This window comes from Ostrea edulis, chromosome 4, assembly GCF_947568905.1.
Source record: "Ostrea edulis chromosome 4, xbOstEdul1.1, whole genome shotgun sequence".
In the NCBI taxonomy this organism is placed as follows: Eukaryota; Metazoa; Mollusca; class Bivalvia; order Ostreida; family Ostreidae; genus Ostrea; species Ostrea edulis.
This window is the reverse complement of record NC_079167.1, coordinates 34,521,114-34,546,537: the sequence shown is the minus strand read 5'-3', so window position 1 is coordinate 34,546,537 and position 25,424 is coordinate 34,521,114. Positions and strand designations below refer to the sequence as shown.

The following is a 25,424-nucleotide window of genomic DNA, read 5'->3' as shown; positions in this document are numbered from 1 at the left end:
TGAATTTAGATTTTTATCTACACCAATCTTTTGATTTCGCCCTTTAAGGAGGTTGTTAAGGGCACTAAATTATGGAAAATTAGAGTTATATTTCTTGGCTACCTTAACCTAACAATTCTAGTATATATAAGCTTGGTTGTAAGACTGGTATTCTATTTATGTCAGATTAGAGTTATCTGTTAGAGCTGTCTTCATCCAACTATTACTTTATAATAAACTCAGTTGACCAACATTTATAAATTTACATACTAGTATGAATATATAAATTAATGTCTCAGACTTGTGCTTTATAATCATGCATGTTCAATGATCAGATTTCTGAAGAAGCACGAGATAATTTTGCTGTGGCTGAGAAATTTGTTAATAGAAAATGTATTTTTCTGATTTAAAATCAAATAAATCTTCAAAATACTTATTGAAAGTTTGAAACGCATATGACACACGGGCAATTCTAGTCTCATATTCACCAAAATAAAACACTAGTATATATGGTGTACACACTATTTCAGCCTTATAAGGAATTAGGGTGACTGTTAACGTATAACTGTGGGGTAATGTTATAACCGTTATTATAGTGGATACAGGTACGCACGTGCTAAGAATTCACATCAGAAAGGTCCTAAAAGTGGAACAGTTATTTAGGGATCGTTGTTCTCACTTTCCAGAAGACAATGTAATTATAATGTCTCCGTCACTCTAGTTAATTGTACCTTAGAAAATTAATGTCAGAAAAATTTGAAAATGTCATAATTTGTTTTTCAAGTTCAGATCAGAGATTGGTTAATTAAAGAGCAATGTCTCACTAAAAACAAATACCCCGGCCAAAATTTGAGAGAGAAAATTATTTCACCAATGCAAGCACTTAAATGGCATATTGTATCTGTAATCTCACCAAAACGTAGCTGCAGAACTGTAGCTCTCAAAGAAAATAGTGGGACAGATCAGAGAGCTACAGTTCTGTATAGCTAACTGAAACCGTACAGGGTGTAAGTATAAGAATGCTACAAAACAAGAGAAGCTGGCCAGTAATAACCGACAGGAAAATATCAATGCATGATAGTTCCATTGTATAAACTTTAATTAGTACCATCATTTGTGATTGCTTTACTGTATCGTTTGTCACTTTTGCAGGTAAACTTTGACATTGAAGAACTTGGAGGAATCCGTAAAATACGGATAGAACATGATAATCCACACACTCAGTCTGGATGGGGGCTAGATAAGGTCGGATGATAGTTTTCTGTATAGAGAGAATGAATGGCTATTTTCTTAAGCATGTAGTACATGAATTTACTCATTTTGTCAGAAATATTTTTAACCTTTAATGTTCAGAGTCACTATTCTGTACTGATTGGGGTTAAATTCCATTGTTCTCATGTACAGGTTGCTCTGCATGATCTGAAATCAGATGAAAAGTACGAGTTCCACATCGGCAAACGTCTGTCATTTTCAGATGAAAACGGTGACATTTCTGTAGAGATGCCAGCTGAAAACAACTCGCATGACTTCTGGCCAGGTGAGTTAAACATCTGATTGAATCAGATTTTCATTACAAAAAGTCATTTTCCTGTGCTGTCGAAGGAGCGATGAAAACCATATGCAATCTAATTTCAATGTACAATTTGTTGTCTTCTCTAAAATCACTTTGACTATTTAGAAGTGGACACTCTTTTATTTCAATTATAAATTTCTGTTTTTTCGTTTCATTGTATCCATCAGGATTTGGTAAGGACATAGCGATTCTGAAGTAGTAATTGATTAGAAAACCAAGTTTCAGACCCTGTTCATCAGATTCAGTCTCAGACCCTGTTAATCAAACTCAGTCTCAGACCCTGTTAATCAAACTCAGTCTCAGACCCTGTTAATCAATTTAAATTTCAGACCCTGTTAATCAAATTCAGTCTCAGGCCTTGTTAATCAATTTAAGTTTCAGACCTTGTTAATCAATTTAAGTTTCAGACCCTGTTAATCAAATTCAGTCTCAGACCCTGTTAATCAAACTCAGTTTCAGACCCTGTTAATCAATTTAAGTTTCAGACCCTGTTAATCAAATTCAGTCTCAGACCTTGTTAATCAATTTAAGTTTCAGACCCTGTTAATCAATTTAAGTTTCAGACCCTGTTAATCAAATTCATTTTCAGACCCTGTTAATCAAATTCAGTCTCAGACCTTGTTAATCAATTTAAGTTTCAGACCTTGTTAATCAATTTAAGTTTCAGACCCTGTTAATCAATTTAAGTTTCAGACCCTGTTAATCAAATTCAGTCTCAGACCTTGTTAATAAATTTAAGTTTCAGACCCTGTTAATCAATTTAAGTTTCAGACCCTGTTAATTGTATCTACATAATAGAGTTTTGGTTTCAGTTTTTCCCTTTCCCCACAAAGAATTCCTAAATCAAATTGTGTTGGTTGTTTCTAATTTTAAATGATATCTTTCAATTGGACTGCAGTTAATCAATCCTCAGTATTCAATTTTTTTTTATAGCAGACATTGAAATCTTGTCAAAGGCTGAATTCTTCTAGGTACATATATCATATATAACATTGCAAAAAAAAATTCAATGATGTACATATTTCCCTCAAAATTTGTGTTATTTAATTTCACCCAAGATTGTTTACTTTATATGTACAAAAGTACTAGTAGTATCTCTACCATAGTCAAGCATCTGAAATTTGCATGAAATAAATTTTAAAATGGTATTACTGATGCCTTTGAAATAATTTTTTCTTCATCCTATACTATGTAGTTTTATTTAGAATTCAGTAGATCAATTTATTTTTACATAATTCGAATATTGGGTAATTTTGACAAGATGGAAATGTTTACTTCTTCAAGTTGACAGATTGAGAAAAATTTTGTCAAATATCAAATTCACTAGTCAGTGTGAACATTAACTGCCAAAAGAGGTATTTGAGAATAATGTTCCAAATATTCTTTTAAAATGACAATTTACTTGATGCACAATATTTATTAGTTTTGATTTTTGATTAAAACTAGAGCTTAAAATCAACTGGATTATTCTTTGGTATTCAATTAAAAATCAAAGTACATTTATACCATAGATGTGTGTTTGATCTTTGGAAACTCACTCGTGTAAATTTTATTTTTTTGAGATAGCAAAAGATAACCACCTTGGGGATCCGGGTTAGAATAGTCCTCAGTACCCCATGCTTGTCGTAAGAAGCAACTAAATGGGGCAGTCTTTCGGATGAGACCGCAAAAACTGAGGTCCTGTGTCACAGCAGGTGTGGCGAGATAAAAATCTCTCCCTGCTCAAAGGCCGTAAGTGCTGAGCATTAGGCCTAAATTTTAAAGCCCTTCACTGGCAGTGGTGACGTCTCCATATGAGTGAAAGATTCTTTAGAGGGACGTTAAGCAATATAAAACCAACTTATCAGCATTGAATACTTATTTTGTATCCTTATTTTCCATAAAAAAGATTAATCAGGGTCTTATTTTTATTTCAACATGCTCATTTCCCCAGCAAAGGCCAATAATTCTTAATCAAGTCAATATTTGTAGATTTAGTAGGTATTGTGAAATCCGCCTTATTATATATTGTGGTTCCACATAGTTTGATGATAGAATTGTGCTCTATAGACCTATTGATATGAATTAAAATTATGCTTGAGGCAAGTATTTTCATAATGATTTTTCTCCACATTTGTTTTCATGTTTTCTTTACAATGTTGATTTTGCACTTTTGAAATGTCCCTGAATACCACGGTAATGGATGAAGCATTATGTATTACTTTTAAATGTTCAGTATATAATACCCGGGCTTCCAATGAAGAAAATTAAAACCTGAGAATGGACAACCCTACATTAACTAATATCCACCCAGGACGGTCAGCTTAAACAAACCCTACATTAACTAATATCCACCCAGGACGGTCAGCTTAAACAAACCCTACATTAACTAATATCCACCCAGGACGGTCAGCTTAAACAAACCCTACATTAACTAATATCCACCCAGGACGGTCAGCTTAAACAAACCCTACATTAACTAATATCCACCCAGGACGGTCAGCTTAAACAAACCCTACATTAACTAATATCCACCCAGGACGGTCAGCTTAAACAAACCCTACATTAACTAATATCCACACAGGACTGTCAGCTTAAACAACTAATAATGTACAAGACACGTACTGCTCTGATCTGGGGTTTGATCATACAGTTTATCTTCCTCAGTGCGACATTATGTTGTGGCGGTAGAGACAGGAACAGAAGAGAATTCTGGGACAGATGCCACAGTTCATGTAACGCTGTTTGGAACACTGGGCGACTCTGGCAGACGTTATCTTATCAACAACAAGGAACAGAATAAGAAATTCAGAACTGGAAAAGTAAGACCTTCTCCATGTCAAAAATATCTCACAGATAGCTGGAATTAATGTACATTTAATAAAGTTTTATCTTTAATTTTGCAGGTAGATACATTCATTGTTGAAGCTGTTGATCTTGGAAGGCTAGAAAACATCATCATAGGACATGATGGGAAGGGTCCTGAGTCAGCCTGGTTCCTGGAGAAAGTATCAGTAAAAGAAGGAGCGGATGCCAAACAGAAGTATATCTTCAGCTGTGGCAGGTAATGGTCAAATTAAAGTACAACGGCCAGTTGTTCAGTTACTGAAGGAGATGGTCAAGATATAGGAGGTGATGGTCAAGTTAAGTTATAAGGAGGTAGTGGTCAAGTTCAGTTACAACAAGGAATGGTCAAGTTTGGTTACAGCTGTTAATGGACAGTTGCAACAGGTGTGGTCAAGTGCAATTACAACAGAGAGTGGTCAAGTTTGGTTATAGCAATAACAATGGTCAAGTTCAAATGCAGCAGTGATGGGTCAAATTCAAATGTAGCAGTGATGATTAATTATAACACAGATAATGATCAAGTTCAGGTGCAGCAGTAATGGTTATTTATAGCACAGATAATGATCAAGTTCAGTTATGGCTAATAGTGGTCAATAGCAATTGCACCATTCATCTGTATATGTGTGTCAATGTTTATGTGTGTCATTGTTTACATTGTCTATTGTTTATGTGTGTCATTGTTTACAGCTGTTTATGTGTGTCATTGTTTATGTGTGTCATTGTTTACAGCTGTTTATGTTTGTCATTGTTTATGTGTGTCTTTGTTTACAGCTGTTTATGTGTGTCATTGTTTATGTGTGTCATTGTTTACAGCTGTTTATGTGTGTCATTGTTTATGTGTGTCATTGTTTACAGCTGTTTATGTGTGTCATTGTTTATGTGTGTCATTGTTTATGTGTGTCATTGTTTACAGCTGTTTATGTGTGTCATTGTTTATGTGTGTCATTGTTTACAGCTGTTTATGTGTGTCACTGTTTATGTGTGTCATTGTTTACAGCTGTTTATGTGTGTCATTATTTACATTGTTTATGTGTGTCATTGTTTATGTGTGTGTTTATGTGTGTGTTTATGTGTGTCATTGTTTACAGCTGTTTATGTGTGTCATTGTTTATGTGTGTCTTTGTTTACAGCTGTTTATGTGTGTCATTGTTTATGTGTGTCATTGTTTACAGCTGTTTATGTGTGTCATTGTTTACAGCTGTTTATGTGTGTCATTGTTTATGTGTGTCATTGTTTACAGCTGTTTATGTGTGTCATTATTTACATTGTTTATGTGTGTCATTGTTTATGTGTGTGTTTATGTGTGTCATTGTTTATGTTTGTCATTGTTTATGTGTGTCTTTGTTTACAGCTGTTTATGTGTGTCATTGTTTACGTGTGTCATTGTTTATGTGTGTCTTTGTTTACAGCTGTTTATGTGTGTCATTGTTTACGTGTGTCATTGTTTATGTGTGTCATTGTTTACAACTGTTTATGTGTGTCATTGTTTACAGCTGTTTATGTGTGTCATTGTTTATGTGTGTCATTGTTTACAGCTGTTTATGTGTGTCATTGTGTATGTGTGTCATTGTTTACAGCTGTTTATGTGTGTCATTGTTTATAGCTGTTTCAGTGTGACTCTATCTTAATGAATATAACTCTGTTTACAGGTGTCATTCTGTCGATATTATTGTAGTATATTTATTGTTTTGTCTACAGCTGGCTACAAGATGAAGAGGACTATGGGATTGTGGAAGTTGAGTTGTATATGGACCGCATGGAGAAAGAAAAATCGAATTTACAAATCCAAAACCCGACAGAAAAAGAAGATTCTACTCTACAGAAGCAAAATGTTGTGAAGGGGGAGGAGACACGGGGAAATGGAGGGGAACAGGACGGGGCAGAGAATGTTAACAGTGTACAGGGAACCACAGAGGGCAAGGAGGAAAAAGAGGGCACGAACAGAACTGATAGTGAAGATCAAAGTAACAGCAGGGGGGTGGATCACACAGGCAGTAAGGACACTGGTGAAAATGACACTGGGGCACAGAACAAAAATGGCAGTGTAAATCAGAATGAGGACACAAATGTAACGGACACACAGGGTGGAAATTCAAAGCAGGATGAGTAATTCATTGGCAACCATTACTATTCAGAGGGTTTGTCTGTAGAGAGTGGATCGAATCCTTCCATGGTAAATACTGTTGCATTGTAAAGGTGCATGTGATTAATGGAGGACAGACCATATAAAGAGTGGTTGGTATTTCTTTGGTGTCAATATTTACACTTCACTATGCAATTTTCAGTGTTTTGTCACAGTTAGCAAAACAATAGTGCCAAATGATTCTGTCAATGTCTTGTGTAATTTCAGTGGGATTGTACTGTAAACCACTTTAATTTGTGAGTGAGAAATATTTACGAGATTTGTTACGTTTGCTCACTCACAAATATTTTTCACCATAAACCATTAAATTGATATTTGCTTGCATTGGAAGTTTCTCTCCATTTTGAATACAACTGTATTGATAGCTGCAGATAGATTCTTCAATGCTAAATCATGAATAAAACTCATCATGAGTAACGGGGTGGTTCACAGTAATCCCTGTAAACTTTCGACCAATCACAGACCATGCTTCCATTCCACAAATAACCTGTTCCAGTCTCACCGCTTGCCACAGTGAATGACTCATTTTATTTCATTATGTTTGAATACAGACTGAAGTGTGTATCGAAAAGTTCTGTGATATGCAAATTATCTGTGATAAATTGTGTTTTATTTCATCAAAGAATTATTGGGTTTCTTTTTACATGACTAGTATATTCACATTTTGACCACCGAATGTCAGAAGTCTGCTTTTGACGTATATATAGTTCTGATGTATATGCTTGTATTTATATTTTCATTTTCAAAGTACAAGTATCATATCTTTAGTTACATGGAGAATTTGTTGATATATTGTATCATTTCATCAATAAATTATTTGTGGTTTTATTTTTATTTTTACATGATTAGCATATTCACATTCTGACCACCAAATGTCTTTAATCTGGTTGTGACATATTGTTTTAATGTACATGTATTTATATTGTTAAAGTACAAGTTTTATATCTTTAGTTACATGGAGAATTTGTTATATTTTTAATAATATGTGCTGCATTTATTGTAATTAATCAAAAAATTAAATTTTTGCATTTATGAATGTGTTATTTTTGAATGGTGATAGAGAGCATTTTTATATGAGGCTATACTTCATTATAAGCTTGAAACAATCAGTGTTGGATGTAGCATGAATTTTTAGCTATACAAACATGTGAGTGACAATGTTAATAACAAATTTTATAAAGTGGATTCCAGTTCATCTAAAACTGTCTATACTGATTATCCTTCAAGTCTGACTACACTTTGAAAAAGCTACACAACTTCAGTTTTTATGAAAAGTATTCTCCAATCACATATCACATTTTGATACACCCATAGTCAGACGGGATATATGTTAAAGTGCTGCATGTCCATGCATCCGTGTGTCCATCTGAGGTTGAGTTTTCCTGACTTTGTTCCTAAGAATATTCTTAAGTCAAAATTTCAAAACCAGCTAATTTTTTAAATAATTTTCATAAACAAATGAGATTTTCAGTATATGTTTGCGTGTGACTGTTTTATAAACCTACGGTGTTTTTTTTAAACATCTGTACCACAGACACTTATATCGCTTGGGGGCCTAATTACTTTATATAAGAGTATACTCTTATATATAGTGATTAGGCACCCAAGTGATACAAGTGCCTGTGATCTGTGCTAGATGAATCTTAAGATACAACTTACTTTGACTTGAGAATATTCTCAGTTTATGGTCTTCAGGTCAGATCTAGACTTGCCTGATCATGAATAAAAGAAATTGCCATTGTAATTGTAAAACACCTTAAGCAGTACATGTATGAATATTAAGGTTTGAGTAATGATCTCTCTTAATATGAGAGGGGAGGAGTGTAGTTCTTGCACACAATGTATATCCAGACTAAACATAACTCAGATGAATGTTTCTTACCACCCAGTTTCCATGATCAGTGTACATAATGATACAAAATCACCAAAAATTTGTGAATCTTTATTTTAATCTTTGTTAATATAATTAATTATATATAATAATATATATATATATACATGTATTATATTAAAAACTGTGAAAAATCATTAAATATATATGATAACAATAAATAAAGCTACTGAAGTGTTGCGAGTGCATGTTTATCTTATAACCTAGCTAGCTGATACCATGAGTGCTCAATTCATGCTATTAAATTATTCATAAAAATAAGTCAAAACTCATTTTGCTTTATTTTCGCATATTTTCAGGAGTCTTTTGTAAGTAATGTGAACTAAAATTATGAGAGAAAAAAATTTTAAAATAATTTTCCTGTTTCAATCCAAAGAAAAAATTCTGAATATTTTTCCAGTTTGTTAACAATTAATATATCATTAAAGAACAAAAAACAAAAACAAGATTTCACAATCATTTCATTATAAAAAAGATAACTAATGATAAATACATGTATATGTAATACATTTAAAGCACTGAGTTACAAGTGGAATGCATTGAAAATGTATCGCAGAGTATTTCATTAAACAGTATACAATGAGCTTACAAATATACTAACGAATATAGATACAACACCACAATATAAATTCTTATTTTTGATTTTTGGTTTCAATCTCGTTTTCTAATTGCACAATGAAAAAAAAAATTCAGTATGCAAGATTAACATTTAGTGTAACTTAGCACAAAGAACTCCCAAATAAAAATATCATAAAGCTATACAATCAAAATAATATGTATTCCTTCCACGAAAAGTTGTTTAATTAGAGTTTTAACATTAACAATTAACTTTTTATAGTCTGTGCTGTATTCTAAGTGCATGCAGTCAGTACTATGAATTGAACAATTATACAATTGATTCAATGAAATGAGTTAGGTGGGGGGGGGGGGGGGGGGGGGGGGTCTATCTCCATTACACATCAGTAGTAACAGGTGTAATATCAACAAATCACTAGGCATGATTTAATATTGTCAATGATTTAGATACATTTGTATGTCTTTGGAAGAACAGCTGACTACAGAGCACAAAGTCTGAGTGGAGTTCCAGTCTCTCGCTACAGCCCCAACCACAGAAAGTCTAGCATGACTAGGGCACACTACTCGTACAGTACAAAGGGTTTCTCTCAATTTCCTCAATCCTCCTCAAAGTCTAGCTACATCTTTCTTTATATCATAGCTTCTATGAGGTCTGAAAAAGAGAAAAAACATCTGCTTCACAATACAAGCACATACCATTCCTCTTTCAATAATGCTTTAACAGTCACCTATAGTATCACATAATGCAAAATTAAAATTAGATATGCTGCATATTTATGGTGCAATGATTGCACATCTTTAATTCTAAGAAAAAACCATGTTTGGTGGGTTGTTTTTTTTACGTTTTTGGTGAGCAGTAGTTATTATCATTATACTTCAAATAATTCTCCATTTCAAAATTCTGGTCTCTAAAAATAGTTATAACAGTATAATGGTGACCTTGCTCTTGGCAAAATGACCTTCACTGGTTCAAAGTCTTGCTGACTGTCTTAAAGCTTTATGCTAAATTTTATTTTTAGATGTCCATATATAAAAAAAATTAGAGCCATGTAGAGATTAATTGATCTCTTAACATTTTTCAGCCATTGACCTTGACATTGGTAAAATTGCCTTTTGTTTGTCTCATTCTTACCTTGACATTAGGAGTTTGTCTGATTTTTACCTTGACATTAGGAGTTTGCATAATTCTTACCTTGACATCGTGAGTTTCTCTGATTCTTACCTTGACATTGTGAGTTTGTCTAATTCTTACCTTAACATTGTGAGTTTCTCTGATTCTTACCTTGACATTATGAGTTTGTCTAATTCTACCTTGACATTATGAGGTTGTCTAGGTCTAACAGTTGTCTAGTTTTTACTTAAGATACAAGTATAGGTATCTCTTTAATATTCTATATGTTTAAAGTTTGTCTAGTTCATACCTAACTTACAGGTAGAGATATCTCCTTGTTATTCTGAGTTTGTCTAGTTCTTACCTGAGTTACAGGTAGAGATATTTCCTTGTTATTCTGAGTTTGTCTAGTTCTTACTTGAGTTACAGGTAGAGATATCTCCTTGTTATTCTGAGTTTGTCTAGTTCTTACCTGATTTACAGGTAGAGATATTTCCTTGTTATTCTGAGTTTGTCTAGTTCTTACCTGAGTTACAGGTAGGGATATTTTCTCGTTATTCTGAGTTTGTCTATATTTTACCTGAGTAACAGGTTGAGATATTTCCTTGATATTCTGAGTTTGTCTAGTTCTTACCTGAGTTACAGGTTGAGATATTTCCTTGATATTCTGAGTTTGTCTAGTTCTTACCTGAGTTACAGGTAGAGATATCTCCTTGACATTCTCAATTTGTCAAGCTCCAGGTCTTCTAAGTACTGAGTTCGGGATCGACGCAAGGACTGAAATAAACAAAAACACAGTTACTACGTATTCTGTTCCAAAATAAATCTACGATGTATAGCATTTTCTCCCAAATCCGCAAAAAATAAGTTGACACAAAAAATTCCAATAAGATGAAAATTTTAAGATGATGTTATACTGTGTAAACCAAGTATGTACACTGTAAAAATAGGTGCTAAAACTTGCTTTCTTACTCGGGGCATAGTGACACTCAGTTCAGCATAAAGTGCAAAGACAAAATTTTTAGTCATAAAATGCTTTGTGAAGTGTTATAGAATAACTGCACTAAACATACATGTACTAATTCAGCACACAATATTGACATACATTATCTCATATTTAAAACAATGACAAAATGACAGTAAATATGTAGACTGACAAAATGACAATAAATATGTAGACATTTTCTCTATCTACTGACATTTTTTCATCAGTAAAGTTACATGTATTTGAAGTGGAAATAGACATGCAGTTTTGGAAGCATTTTTTTTAAAGGACTGAAATGCACAGATTATTATTACATCTTCAAGCTGTTCCCTGGCCAGTCGCTCCCGTCTCTTCGTCTCCAGCTCCTGTTCAAGTTTTGCAAGTTCCCGAGATTTTTGGAGTGCTCTGAGATGATCCAACTCCAGTTTTTCCATGGATTTACTGCGCTGTAATGCCCGTTCAGTCCGCTCCAGGTCGAGCCTCTCTATCGCAGTGAATGGACGTAATCCATATCTGTCCGACAGAGTGGGTTTGTACAACAGCGAGTCTCTCAGTGTGGGCCTATAAAGAATGTTGTCTGCCTCCGGTAACAAAGACTCTGTCATGTCAGTAACGGTAGAAAACTCTAACCAGATTGGATTTTCACCCTATAGACAAAAACAAAACTCTGTATTACTATTATACAGTCCAACCCAGTATGTATTTATAGAGCTAAACTTTTTTTTGAAAAATTGTACCTTAGTTTCAATTTATGTTTGCTTTGTAAGAAAAAACTGTAAAAGAACTTAAAATTCTTGTTGTATTTGCCAGATTCTTGAATATTGTTATGATACTAGTGGTACGTGCAGCAAAATGATATGGGATATAATGTATCTACGCACGGGAAAGTCAATTAGCCTGCGTAGAGGGATTTCTCTGACTGAAGAGGAATGATAGAGAGATCGTGATGGAATTGGGAACAGGAAGTCCCTCGCACTGGTCGAGTACGAAGCGAGTCTGACCGAGCTTCCATATCGTGACAATTGCACCAACTCAACGACAACCAGCTCATCTGTAAATAAAATATCAGTAGAGAATACAGTCATGAAATGACCAGTACATCTATAAATAGACTACAGTTGTGAAATGACCAGTACATTTGTACATCTATAAATAGAACAGTCGTGAAATGACTTGTACATCTATAAATAGACTACAGTCTTGAAATGACCAGTACATTATACATCTATAAATAGAATATATCAGTCAATGATCAGCTCATCTATCAATAAAATACAGTTATGAAGTAATCAGTACATCTATAAATAGAGTAACAGTCAGTGACCAGCTCAGCAATAGAATTAGATATAAGTTTTAAGTGATACTGACCCCTAAGTTGGTCAGTGACCAGCTCAACAGAATAAAATAATTAGATATAATTAAGTTTTAATTGATACTGACCTCTGAGTCGGTCCAAAGCCTCTGATGACAACAAAGAGGTGTAGTATGTCTGTAAGTAGAATTAGATCAATAATTACAGTTGTTGACTGGGTCCAAGGACAACAGCTGTTTTATTTGACCCAAGAACAGATCTGTTGCCTGAAGCAGTAGGCTGAGGGCAATAGATCCATAGGAGGGTCAAACAAAACAGCTTTTTGAGGATACAGTCTATAACTGTTTTGTTTACACCTTCATATTTATGTTCCCCAAACAAAGTTTGGGAACATATTGTTTTTACTCTGTTTCTTCTTCTTATTATTAAGGTCTTCCGTTTCCTGCGGAAGACCTTACTATTATTGTTCGCGTTCTTCTTCTTCATTATTATTATTATTATTAAGGTCTTCCGTCTCCTGCGGAAGACCTTACTATTATTGTTCGCGTTCTTCTTCTTCTTCATTATTAAGGTCTTCCGTCTCCTGCGGAAGACCTTACTATTATTGTTCGCGTTCTTCTTCTTCATTATTATTTTTCACCCATTTTGGCGATTTTTGACCTTTGATCTCCAATATCTTTTTTCTTGCAAATATTTTGTTAAGACATGTAGAACAAAAGTTGTGCACATTGACGAGATCTTTTCGAAAATATCAAGATTTAGGGGCTAGCCCCTTAAATTAGGGATCTAGAAGGGCTCAAAGTCTAGATCAAATATCTCAAAAATCGTTAATATTTTGGTATAAGTCAAAGAACAATAAATGTTCATCTCAACAATCCAAATCTATTCATATAAAAATTTAGGTCATATGTTACGTAATAAGGGATTTTAAGGGCCAAAACCATAAATTTTTTACCCCTTGTATCTCGAAAACGACAAATATTTTGAAAAGCAATAAAGAACGAAAGTTGTTCAGAATGATGATCTGAACAATATGCATATTTCGTTTTTACCCTATGTGGCCCCGTTAGGGAGCTACAGTTTGGCCCCTAAAAATTACTTCTAGAAATAACTCGAGAACGGTAAAGAATTTCTAAATACTTGTTGAGCAAAAAATGTTTAAAATGACAAGGCCTTTCTTACGATATCAAGCAAAACGGGCTGGCCCTTTAAATTAGGGGTTCAGAAGGGTCCAAATGTTTTTCAGAATATCTCAGAAACTATTAATATTTTATAATAAGTTGTAGAAGCGGAAATGTTCATCTCAACGAGCTTGATCTTATCAAATCAAAAAGTAGGTCATATGTTACGTAATTAGAGATTTTAAGGGCCAAAATCGTAAATATTTGACGCCTCATATCTTTAAAACGACATATTTTTTGAAAAGCATTATTGAACAAAAGTTGTTCAATGTGTCATAACCTATCGATCAATATCAAAAAATGGGTCTGTGGGCCTCATGGCTCGCCTGTAGAGTCGATTTTTGTCGATATCAGTCGATTTCAAAAACTTGTAACTGGTAAATATTTTGTAAGGACATATTGAACAAAAGTTGTTCAGTTTATCAAGATCTATCGATTGATATCAAGAAATAGGCCTATGGTCCTAATGGCTCGCCTGTAGAGTCGATTTTTTGTCGATATCGGTCGATCTCAATAACTTTTTACAGGTAAATATTTTGTAAAAACATATAGAACTAAAGTTGTTGAGTCTATAGAGGGCTAACAAATGATATCAAGAAATAGGCCCGCGGGCCTTATGGCTCGCCTGGAGAGTCGAATTTCAAACGAATTTCACCGCAACTTTGCTTCAGAAGCTTATGATATGAAAAATTGATTTTATCTAAAGTGTCTTAAAGTCAGAAACTAAATTGGGACTCATTTGTCTTTTTTTTTTTTTTTTTTTTTTAACTCCGAGTGCATCAACAAATCGGACGGAAGACCTACTCGTTGCTCGCAACGAGATCGTGTCTAGTTATTATTATTATTATTTTCCTTGGTAGTACACGCGTTTTTCTCAGCCATTTCTCGATCGATTTTCACGAAATTTTCAGGAAAGATGTCTTTTGGTGACGAGACTTTGCTTGCAAAATTTCGTGCTTGACGTCACTTCCGGTCAGGAGTTATCTCTCTTTTAGTGACTTTTTGAAGGGCCTTGTTGTCCACACATCTCCTCCGTTAGTTTTGAAGCTAGAGTCTTGAAATTTCTACACAAGATAGAGTAAACATTTTAGAAGATTTGTGGGGGATTCGATTTTACCGGAGGCGATTTGCCTAAAAGCTCGCCTGGACCTGAAAAAATGGATGCCAAAATTTTTCACCCATTTTGGCGATTTTTGACCTTTGATCTCCAATATCTTTTTTCTTGCAAATATTTTGTTAAGACATGTAGAACAAAAGTTGTGCACATTGACGAGATCTTTTCGAAAATATCAAGATTTAGGGGCTAGCCCCTTAAATTAGGGATCTAGAAGGGCTCAAAGTCTAGATCAAATATCTCAAAAATCGTTAATATTTTGGTATAAGTCAAAGAACAAAAAATGTTCATCTCAACAATCCAAATCTATTCATATAAAAATTTAGGTCATATGTTACGTAATAAGGGATTTTAAGGGCCAAAACCATAAATTTTTTACCCCTTGTATCTCGAAAACGACAAATATTTTGAAAAGCAATAAAGAACGAAAGTTGTTCAGAATGATGATCTGAACAATATGCATATTTCGTTTTTACCCTATGTGGCCCCGTTAGGGAGCTACAGTTTGGCCCCTAAAAATTACTTCTAGAAATAACTCGAGAACGGTAAAGAATTTCTAAATACTTGTTGAGCAAAAAATGTTTAAAATGACAAGGCCTTTCTTACGATATCAAGCAAAATGGGCTGGCCCTTTAAATTAGGGGTTCAGAAGGGTCCAAATGTTTTTCAGAATATCTCAGAAACTATTAATATTTTATAATAAGTTGTAGAAGCGGAAATGTTCATCTCAACGAGCTTGATCTTATCAAATCAAAAAGTAGGTCATATGTTACGTAATTAGAGATTTTAAGGGCCAAAATCGTAAATATTTGACGCCTCATATCTTTAAAACGACATATTTTTTGAAAAGCATTATTGAACAAAAGTTGTTCAATGTGTCATAACCTATCGATCAATATCAAAAAATGGGTCTGTGGGCCTCATGGCTCGCCTGTAGAGTCGATTTTTGTCGATATCAGTCGATTTCAAAAACTTGTAACTGGTAAATATTTTGTAAGGACATATTGAACAAAAGTTGTTCAGTTTATCAAGATCTATCGATTGATATCAAGAAATAGGCCTATGGTCCTAATGGCTCGCCTGTAGAGTCGATTTTTTGTCGATATCGGTCGATCTCAATAACTTTTTACAGGTAAATATTTTGTAAAAACATATAGAACTAAAGTTGTTGAGTCTATAGAGGGCTAACAAATGATATCAAGAAATAGGCCCGCGGGCCTTATGGCTCGCCTGGAGAGTCGAATTTCAAACGAATTTCACCGCAACTTTGCTTCAGAAGCTTATGATATGAAAAATTGATTTTATCTAAAGTGTCTTAAAGTCAGAAACTAAATTGGGACTCATTTGTCTTTTTTTTTTTTTTTTTTTTTTAACTCCGAGTGCATCAACAAATCGGACGGAAGACCTACTCGTTGCTCGCAACGAGATCGTGTCTAGTTATTATTATTATTATTTTCCTTGGTAGTACACGCGTTTTTCTCAGCCATTTCTCGATCGATTTTCACGAAATTTTCAGGAAAGATGTCTTTTGGTGACGAGACTTTGCTTGCAAAATTTCGTGCTTGACGTCACTTCCGGTCAGGAGTTATCTCTCTTTTAGTGACTTTTTGAAGGGCCTTGTTGTCCACACATCTCCTCCGTTAGTTTTGAAGCTAGAGTCTTGAAATTTCTACACAAGATAGAGTAAACATTTTAGAAGATTTGTGGGGGATTCGATTTTACCGGAGGCGATTTGCCTAAAAGCTCGCCTGGACCTGAAAAAATGGATGCCAAAATTTTTCACCCATTTTGGCGATTTTTGACCTTTGATCTCCAATATCTTTTTTCTTGCAAATATTTTGTTAAGACATGTAGAACAAAAGTTGTGCACATTGACGAGATCTTTTCGAAAATATCAAGATTTAGGGGCTAGCCCCTTAAATTAGGGATCTAGAAGGGCTCAAAGTCTAGATCAAATATCTCAAAAATCGTTAATATTTTGGTATAAGTCAAAGAACAATAAATGTTCATCTCAACAATCCAAATCTATTCATATAAAAATTTAGGTCATATGTTACGTAATAAGGGATTTTAAGGGCCAAAACCATAAATTTTTTACCCCTTGTATCTCGAAAACGACAAATATTTTGAAAAGCAATAAAGAACGAAAGTTGTTCAGAATGATGATCTGAACAATATGCATATTTCGTTTTTACCCTATGTGGCCCCGTTAGGGAGCTACAGTTTGGCCCCTAAAAATTACTTCTAGAAATAACTCGAGAACGGTACAGAATTTCTAAATACTTGTTGAACAAAAAATGTTTGAAATGTCATGACCTTTCTTACGATATCAAGCAAAAGGGTCTGACCCTTTAAATTAGGGGCCCAGAAGGGTCCAAAGGTTTATGAGAATATCTCAGAAACTATTAATATTTTGTAATAAGTCATTGAAGCGGAAATGTTCATCTAAACGACCTTGTTCTTATTAAATCAAGAAGTAGGTCATATGTTACGTAATAAGGGATTTTAAGGGCCAAAATCATAAATAATTGACGCCTCATATCTTGAAAACGACAAATATTTTGAAAAGCATTATTGAACAAAAGTTGTTCAGAATGATAATCTAAACAATATGTACATTTCGTTTTTTCCCTATGTGGCCCCGTTAGGGAGCTACAGTTTGGCCCCTAAATATTTCTTGTAGAGATAACTCGAGAACGGTAAAGAATTTCTAAATACTTGTTGAGCAAAAAATGTTTAAAATGACAAGGCCTTTCTTACGATATCAAGCAAAACGGGCTGGCCCTTTAAATTAGGGGTTCAGAAGGGTCCAAATGTTTTTCAGAATATCTCAGAAACTATTAATATTTTATAATAAGTTGTAGAAGCGGAAATGTTCATCTCAACGAGCTTGATCTTATCAAATCAAAAAGTAGGTCATATGTTACGTAATAAGAGATTTTAAGGGCCAAAATCGTAAATATTTGACGCCTCATATCTTTAAAACGACATATTTTTTGAAAAGCATTATTGAACAAAAGTTGTTCAATGTGTCATAACCTATCGATCAATATCAAAAAATGGGTCTGTGGGCCTCATGGCTCACCTGTAGAGTCGATTTTTGTCGATATCAGTCGATTTCAAAAACTTGTAACTGGTAAATATTTTGTAAGGACATATTGAACAAAAGTTGTTCAGTTTATCGAGATCTATCGATTGATATCAAGAAATAGGCCTATGGTCCTAATGGCTCGCCTGTAGAGTCGATTTTTTGTCGATATCGGTCGATCTCAATAACTTTTTACAGGTAAATATTTTGTAAAAACATATAGAACTAAAGTTGTTGAGTCTATAGAGGGCTAACAAATGACATCAAGAAATAGGCCCGCGGGCCTTATGGCTCGCCTGGAGAGTCGAATTTCAAACGAATTTCACCGCAACTTTGCTTCAGAAGCTTATGATATGAAAAATTGATTATATCTAAAGTGTCTTAAAGTCGGAAACTAAATTGGGACTCATTTGTCTTTTTTTTTTTTTTTAACTCCGAGTGCATCAACAAATCGGACGGAAGACCTACTCGTTGCTCGCAACGAGATCGTGTCTAGTTATTATTAAAAGATTCTAGTGATTCTACTGTTTATTATTATTATTTTTTTTTTTTTTTTTTTTTTTTTTTTTTCCCTTTCGTCTCCGAGACCGTTGGATGGATTTTCCTGAAACTTTCACAGGTTATAGGGAACGATGGTACCTCGAGGCATTTTTTTCATTTTTTCAAAATTCACTTCCGTTCGTCAGATACGTCCGATTTTCCGGTTTTTGAAAGAAACATTGTCCGGGGGTAAACTTGAAAACCACTAAAGATAATCGAATGAAACTTTCAGGGATGATAGATCTATTTTCTCTATGGTGCATGCACGTAATATTTTTTGTCGCCGTCACTTCCGGTCGTCACCGGAAGTGATCAAATAAATCATCAATTTCAAACTTTTTTCTTTCAAATTGAAACCTACTTTGGTTTACTATATCTCGTTCTAATTCTCAAAAAATGTTGACCCCACCGGAAGTTGAATCTCCAACTTCCGGTTATATCAAAGAAAGACTATTCATTCTCTCATTTTTCAGTGCCATAAATCTCGGTCATGAAACTAGTTAATGAGTTGAGTTTTACATATATTATAGTCACTATAAATGTCTAGAGTAACGTCAAATATTTTTGTAAAATTCACTTCCGGTCGGCAAATACGGCTTATGAGCTGTTTTCGTTGTCAATCGTTTTTCTCAGAAACGGTAAAAGATAGAGTCACCAAAATTTCAGAGTTAATAGATCTCCCTTTGTAGGGGTGCAGTAGGGGGGTAAAAATGTCGGCCGTCACTTCCGGTCGTCTCCGGAAGTGATTAATAAATCATAAATTTCAAACTTTTTTCTTTGAAATTGAAACCTATATCGGTTTATTAGGTCTCCTTCTAATTCTCAAAAACTATTGACCCCACCGGAAGTTGAATCTCCAACTTCCGGTTATATGAAAGAAAAACTATTCATTCTCTCATTTTTCAGTGCCATAAATCTCGGTCATAAAACAAGTTAATGATTTCAATTTTACATATGTTATAGACATTATAAATGTCTAGTGTGAATTTAAATATTTTTGTAAAATTCACTTCCGGTCGTGAGATATGGGGTGGACATATTCAAACCTTGTTTTTTCAGTTTCTCAATAATGAATATAGATAGACGCTTGAAACTTGTGGAGTTGATCAACTAACATTAGTCCATTGTACACATACATTCAATTTTTTCGTCCGTCACTTCCGGTCTACACCGGAAGTATTTGAAAAATGTCGATTTTCCGATTTCTTCCAGTGATTTTTAAGAGATGGTGGATAGATTTTCTTGAAATTTTCAGGAATAATGTCTTATGAAAGGACCTTCCTATAACTATTTTTGTTTTTACAAAATTCACTTCCGGTCGGAAAATATGGGCGATTTTCTGTTTCTCAAAAGGAATTTTGTCCAGCATTTTTCTTGGAAAAGGTAAAATATAGGTTCATCAATTATTCAGGAATTATAAATCTCCGTTTGCAGTCGTGCAGTAGAGGGTTGAACATGTCGACCGTCACTTCCTGTCGTCACCGGAAGTGATTGAAAGAATCGCAAATTTCAAACTTTTTCTTGTAAATTGAAACCTATACTAGTTTATTAAGTCTCTTTCAAAGTGTCAAAATAATATTGACTCCGTTGGTAGTCAAAACAACTACTTCCAGTTTCTTGATAAAATACATTTTTACTTTTCATCTCTTTGTCACCATAAATCTCGCGTATATTTGAAGTCTTTCATATGATTTTCACATGTCATAATAAAAGTATCAACTTCTAGAGTTTGGATCATTTTGTTTTTCAAAATTGACTTCCGGTCGGTAGTAACCTACTACTTTTTCTTTCTTTAGTCTACTTCTTTTTGTTGAGAACTCTTTCAGATAGAGACTTGAAATTTTCAGGGAATATAGACAGTAAAGAGTCGCTGTCATTTATAGGAAAACGCATCATAAAAGTACTTCCGGTCATCACCAGAAGTTACGAGAAATGAGTAAAAAATTCGATAATACATTTCTCATTCATTATTAAGGCACATTTTCTGATATATTTAAATGGTTTTCGTAGGAACAGAAAGCTCTTTACCGGAAGTGATCTAACGGAAGACCTACTCATTACTAGTAATGAGTTTCTAGTTATTATTATTATTCTTTTTCTCCGGTACTTTTTTGTCCGGTAGTGTTCTCAGAAACTGCAAAAGGGATCGATATGAAACTTTCCAGGATGATAGTATAGCGTTTGTAGATGTGCATAGTGATAGTCATTTTGTCTACACGTGCATGCACTCGCGCGCACGTGCATTGCAATTTTGGTACAAAAAATGGAAAATCAGAATATTGAAGGAAGCGATATAAAACCTAAATAGGATGATAGTATATCATTTGTACATATGAAATATAATAGTTATTTTGTCAGCACGCGCACGCATGCGCGTGCACGCGCATTACAAAATTTGTACGCTAACTTTGGAATCAGTCTAACTTTTTTGTTGTTCATTGAAATGGCTTGAAATTCATATCATAGGTAGATATTGAGACCCTTAACTGATTTCCATGGTCGAAATTACCAATTTGCACGCGAATGCACGTGCGCTTCATTTTGATTGGATAATACTAAAACGTTTGTAACTCTCTTATTTATGAAGCGAATAAGATGATATTCACAGCATACGTAGACAATATGTGTATCTATATATTGGTGTAACAAAAAAATGCCAACGCACACGCGCATGCGCGTGCAACGTTTTTTTAATGTTCAATTTTTAAAGGACGATAACGTTTTTGTTTTTCATCAAATTCTATTGATATTAATGGTTTAGATGTGTCTTAGTACTCCTTACAAATTGCTGTGGTTAGAATTACTGCTCAGCACGTGCATGCACGTGTGTTGAATTCTGATTGGACGATTTTAAAATCGCTATAACTTCCTTGTATTTGGTGGAAACGTTATGAAATTCACACTGTGGGTATATGATACACATGCCTGTTGAACGACATCAACAAAATTTCGGAATCATACACGCGTGCGCGTGTATGCGCGTACAACGCTTTCTTTCATTTTTTGGTACTGAAATTACCATATTGAACGTACTACATGTAATTAAAGGCTAAAATAAAATAATTTTTTGCTATAGATTCACAAGGACATCACTTTTTAATTGGGGGACATTTGGGGAACATATGTAACGGTCCCCGTTACAATTAGAACTAGTTTAAATTATTTTTACTATATATGCACATGGTTTGTTGACTTTGAACTTTTAACGGCCTGGGCAGTGTGATTGCACCATATATCACCGTATCCACTTATGCTTAAAATGATAAACCCAATATCCTAATTAATAATTACATTTTTCATGTGTCTGCTCTGCATTTTATTTACTAATAAATTCTTTATTTCATCAGCAGTCAAATCAGTGAAACTTGCCTTTATGTAAACAAGCAGCAGGCCGAGAATCATTTGACTTGGGTAGCCAATAGAAATAGGGCAGACTATTGCCAGTCAACAGTTCGTAAACTGTTGACTGATCAATGGACCATGAGTATGAGAGTTGGTTTAACGATTAAAATATTGGTTCTAATTCATATGTTTTATATGTAGAGAAAAAGTAAGGTGTTAACGTTATTGACCGAGTATCAGGTCAATCTGTCAGCCCAAGGTCATTGCTTACCCTGCTTTTGCGCAAAGACACAAGGCAGGCAAATTGTTTTCTGATATTCATGCAGTCAATTTTTTATGACATATTTTGTCAAAATTATAAAAGTGAAATTGTTTACATTTTCCATATCAAAGCAATATCATGCACAAATTTACGGAGCGCCAAATTAACATAAACTCAATTAATTAAAAATATCTTCAATTATTTGAAGATATCATCAATTCAATTATTGCTCTCATCAAATGAATTAATACGCGCTTCAATTCAATTATTGCTCTCATTAATTGAATTAATGCGTACATCAATTGAATTAATGAGAGCAATAATAGATTTGATGCGTGCATTAATTCAATCATTGCTCTCTTCAATTCAATTGATGAGAGCATGATCAATTTTGTAGAAATATTGCTCGCAATAATTAATTTAGAGCTCGGTATAAATAATTTGATGATCTCTTTAATTAAATTGAAGATATCTTTAATTATTTACAATGCTTTTGTATAAGGAATTAATGTGTGCATCAATTCTTTTAAAGACAGCAACAATTCGATTGAATAGATCATTAATTCAATTGTGGATATGTTAAATTGAAGATATCTTTAATTATATAGTTGCTCTCTCTAAAAGAATTATTGCTCTCTTCAAATGAATTAAAGATATCATTAATTCAATTGAAGAGAGCAATAATTGAATTAATGCTCGCATTAAATCAATTATTGCTCTCATCAAATGAATTAATGCGCACATCAATTCAATTATTGCTCTCATCAATTGATTCAATGCGCGCACTATATCAATTAATGTTCTCTTCAATTGAATTGTAGCGCACATCAATTCAATTGTTAATTTAATATCATTAATTCATTTGAAGAGATCATTATTTCAATTAAAGCGTGCATCAATTCAGCTGAAGAATAAATGCTATCATCAATTCAATTAATGCATGCACTAATTCAGAATTGAAGATATCATTAATCATTTGAAGAGATCTTTAATTAAATTGTTGTGTGCATCAAATGAATATTTATTATATAGCTAATAAATAGTCTATTATAAAATCTGCATAAAATCTAGAGAATGTTAGCGTTCAATATTCTGAGAATATATTGAACGCTAACTTTGCATTGCGTAAATTGTATGCGCTCGAAACATTCCAAGTATGAGCGTTCAATATTGACGTTACCGTAACGACGTAAACAAGCCAAAATGGCAGACGACGGTCCTCCTAATCTGACAAAGCTGGTATTTGATATTTACTTAAGCAAAATGTTTTACTGTACATAAATTATGATGTCCCCATTCACAAAATCAGTTTGCTTCATGCATCAATGACAGGTTTAATATTGAACAGTTAAGAAATGCACACTGATTATTGCACACTTTCACCATACATGTATATGCCAATATTGACGAATGCTCGTCTGTTTTGGAGTATTTCGAGTGAAAAGGGATATAATTTAAACAACTAAATACTTTAGCTATATAATAAAAGGGTTATTGAACTTATAGTGGTGAATATTGGCACTCGTTGGCTTTCAAAATGAACTCGCAAGCTCGTGCATTTTGACAGCCAACTCATGCCAATATTCACCAATATAAGTTCAATAACCCTACAATATTGATGATATCTTCAAATAATTGAAGATATCTTCAATTATTTGAGTTTATGTTAATTTGGCGCTCCATACATTTTAAACTTGAATTTGTGCTGGCCATCAAAAGTGAGAAAGGCGCCATAATTTCAAAAGATCTTGACCAAGAATAGTCCCTCCCATTATATCTATATTCTAACCCCTCCCCGGACGATACATCTCCTTTATACTTATATTCTCCTATGCTTTATATCATATGTATAATTTATGCATATCAGAGAAGGTAATTAATGGCTAGGATGGAAACAATATCTAATTAGATTGGGATTATAAGAAGAGACTGGGATTCAAACCCAGAACCCCTAAACAGACAACTATCCTTTATCAACGATTATCAACTTATCCATCTTATTCTAGTCATTGGTGAAGAAACTGATTTGTCATAGCACAACAAGTGTTATCATGTTGCTCTTGGTGTAGGGATATTTGTCAGCACTGCTTCATTACCTTGTCAAACAGAAGGTCTTGTTGTATATACATGGGGAAGTCTGCAATCTGTAGTCTCGTGCTCTTGTTCTGTCCAAACAGGCTGACACTGAGGTACACATCCTCCCGACTCATGAAATACACACCTGGCGCTCTCACCTGTGTCAGGTAACTTAGATAATCAGGTGGGTAAGCGACGATCAATAACAGAAGGGATTTAAACGATACACAACTCTACGATCTACTAAAGTTGAAATAACCTCTGTGCAATAGCAAATCTTTTATCTTATCAGCCAAAATTTTACTTAATATGTGATATGAGAGGCAATATACCTCCCACTGCTTTTAAATTTAATCCACTTGAGACAATTCATATCTGTTATCGATTTAACACCGTTTATTTAAAGCACGCAATGTTTGTCATCGCGGTAATTTATTATCAACATCCCAGTAATACACAAAGTTCATGTTCTACTTACGGCTCTCAGCTTCAAGTTCACGACACAACGAATTCTCGGCATCTTTATTTAAATTCTATATGCAGCGATGACAATTTTTTGTCTCTGGTGAAATCCACAACCTGGTGTCGTCAAGGACGCAGAAAGAGAGTCAACGGGTCGGCGAGAACTAACTCGCTCTTGGACTTGTCGGGTATTTAAATTTCGATATTCACTACCCAAGCACGAAATGGAGTTAATTTCATATGTACGATGTACATATCAGACTGGATAAATGCCAACTGAAGTTGAGAAAACTGCTAATTCGGCACTCTATACGGACGGCTGATACAATATACATGTATCTAGCAAATCGTGAAATCTATGGCTCGAAATTTCGTTTAATAAAATGTGTCAAAACCTTTCTACCCTGCACTTGATTATAACGAGGACGGATGTCTATGCATAGATGTCTGTTGCATATTTAACATGTTTGTTCATGAAGATTTTTTCTCATTATATTAAAAGGTCCGACAAAATATAATTTCTATATCAAAAGTGAAGAGATATTATCAATCCGAGATAAAGAATACACCATATAGGGTCACTGGAAACACAAGAGGCGGGATCAGATGCATAAGACGAGTTTTTACAAACATTCCCATGCAGTTGACCGCGTTACATCCGCCATGAGCTCTACATCTTGATCCGGGAAACGGAGTACTTTTAAAATTCGTTGTCAAAGTCAGAGAGTGGCCTAACCATTGGTATGAAATAAGTCACACAGTATTCGACCCAATGACAGGTTGAATCTGTAAATCAAATTGTTAAAACGATCATAAAATTCGTGAAAGCTGACTTTTGAAACCCCTATGACATCAACATATTTTGTCAGTAGCTTGCCTTGATCATACGCATGACATGTTCGCACGTATATACATGTATCAAATCGGTGGAGAAACATAGGCTTATATATACACCATATAATA

The 25,424-nt window shown here is 34.1% G+C and overlaps 2 protein-coding genes across 4 annotated transcripts in view; one reads left to right on the top strand and one right to left on the bottom strand.

Moving 5' to 3' along the window:
- Positions 1-7,553, top strand: part of LOC125672277 (lipoxygenase homology domain-containing protein 1-like) — a 91,923-nt gene extending 84,370 nt beyond the window's left edge. For all 3 annotated transcript variants that reach the window (XM_048908487.2, XM_048908485.2, XM_048908488.2), the window contains 5 exons: positions 1,132-1,224; positions 1,384-1,516; positions 4,199-4,353; positions 4,438-4,595; positions 6,077-7,553. In XM_048908487.2, the coding sequence (XP_048764444.2) occupies positions 1,132-1,224; positions 1,384-1,516; positions 4,199-4,353; positions 4,438-4,595; positions 6,077-6,488 (951 nt within the window). In that variant the 3' untranslated portion in view covers positions 6,489-7,553. The remainder of the gene's footprint in view (positions 1-1,131; positions 1,225-1,383; positions 1,517-4,198; positions 4,354-4,437; positions 4,596-6,076) is intronic.
- An 895-nt stretch (positions 7,554-8,448) lies between these two features.
- LOC125672280 (spermatogenesis-associated protein 6-like) lies at positions 8,449-24,627 on the bottom strand. The gene is made up of 7 exons (XM_048908491.2): positions 24,478-24,627; positions 24,020-24,157; positions 12,525-12,573; positions 11,966-12,135; positions 11,399-11,731; positions 10,788-10,876; positions 8,449-9,640 (listed from the first exon to the last, which is right to left on the bottom strand). Exons 1-6 carry the CDS (start codon positions 24,517-24,519, stop codon positions 10,793-10,795), a joined length of 816 nt encoding a protein of 271 aa, XP_048764448.2. The 5' UTR covers positions 24,520-24,627; the 3' UTR covers positions 8,449-9,640; positions 10,788-10,792.
- Between the last annotated feature and the right edge of the window lie 797 nt (positions 24,628-25,424).

What these genes read in the sequence shown, in the direction of transcription:
- LOC125672280 (XM_048908491.2), bottom strand. Translation starts at nt 24,519, where the DNA reads ATGCCGAGAATTCGTTGTGTCGTGAACTTGAAGCTGAGAGCC. An exon ending in AAGACCTTCTGTTTGACAAG is followed by an intron (nt 12,574 to 24,019) that starts GTAATGAAGCAG and finishes TTCTACTTACAG; the next exon opens with ACATACTACACCTCTTTGTT. An exon ending in GGCTTTGGACCGACTCAGAG is followed by an intron (nt 12,136 to 12,524) that starts GTCAGTATCAAT and finishes TTTTATTTACAG; the next exon opens with ATGAGCTGGTTGTCGTTGAG.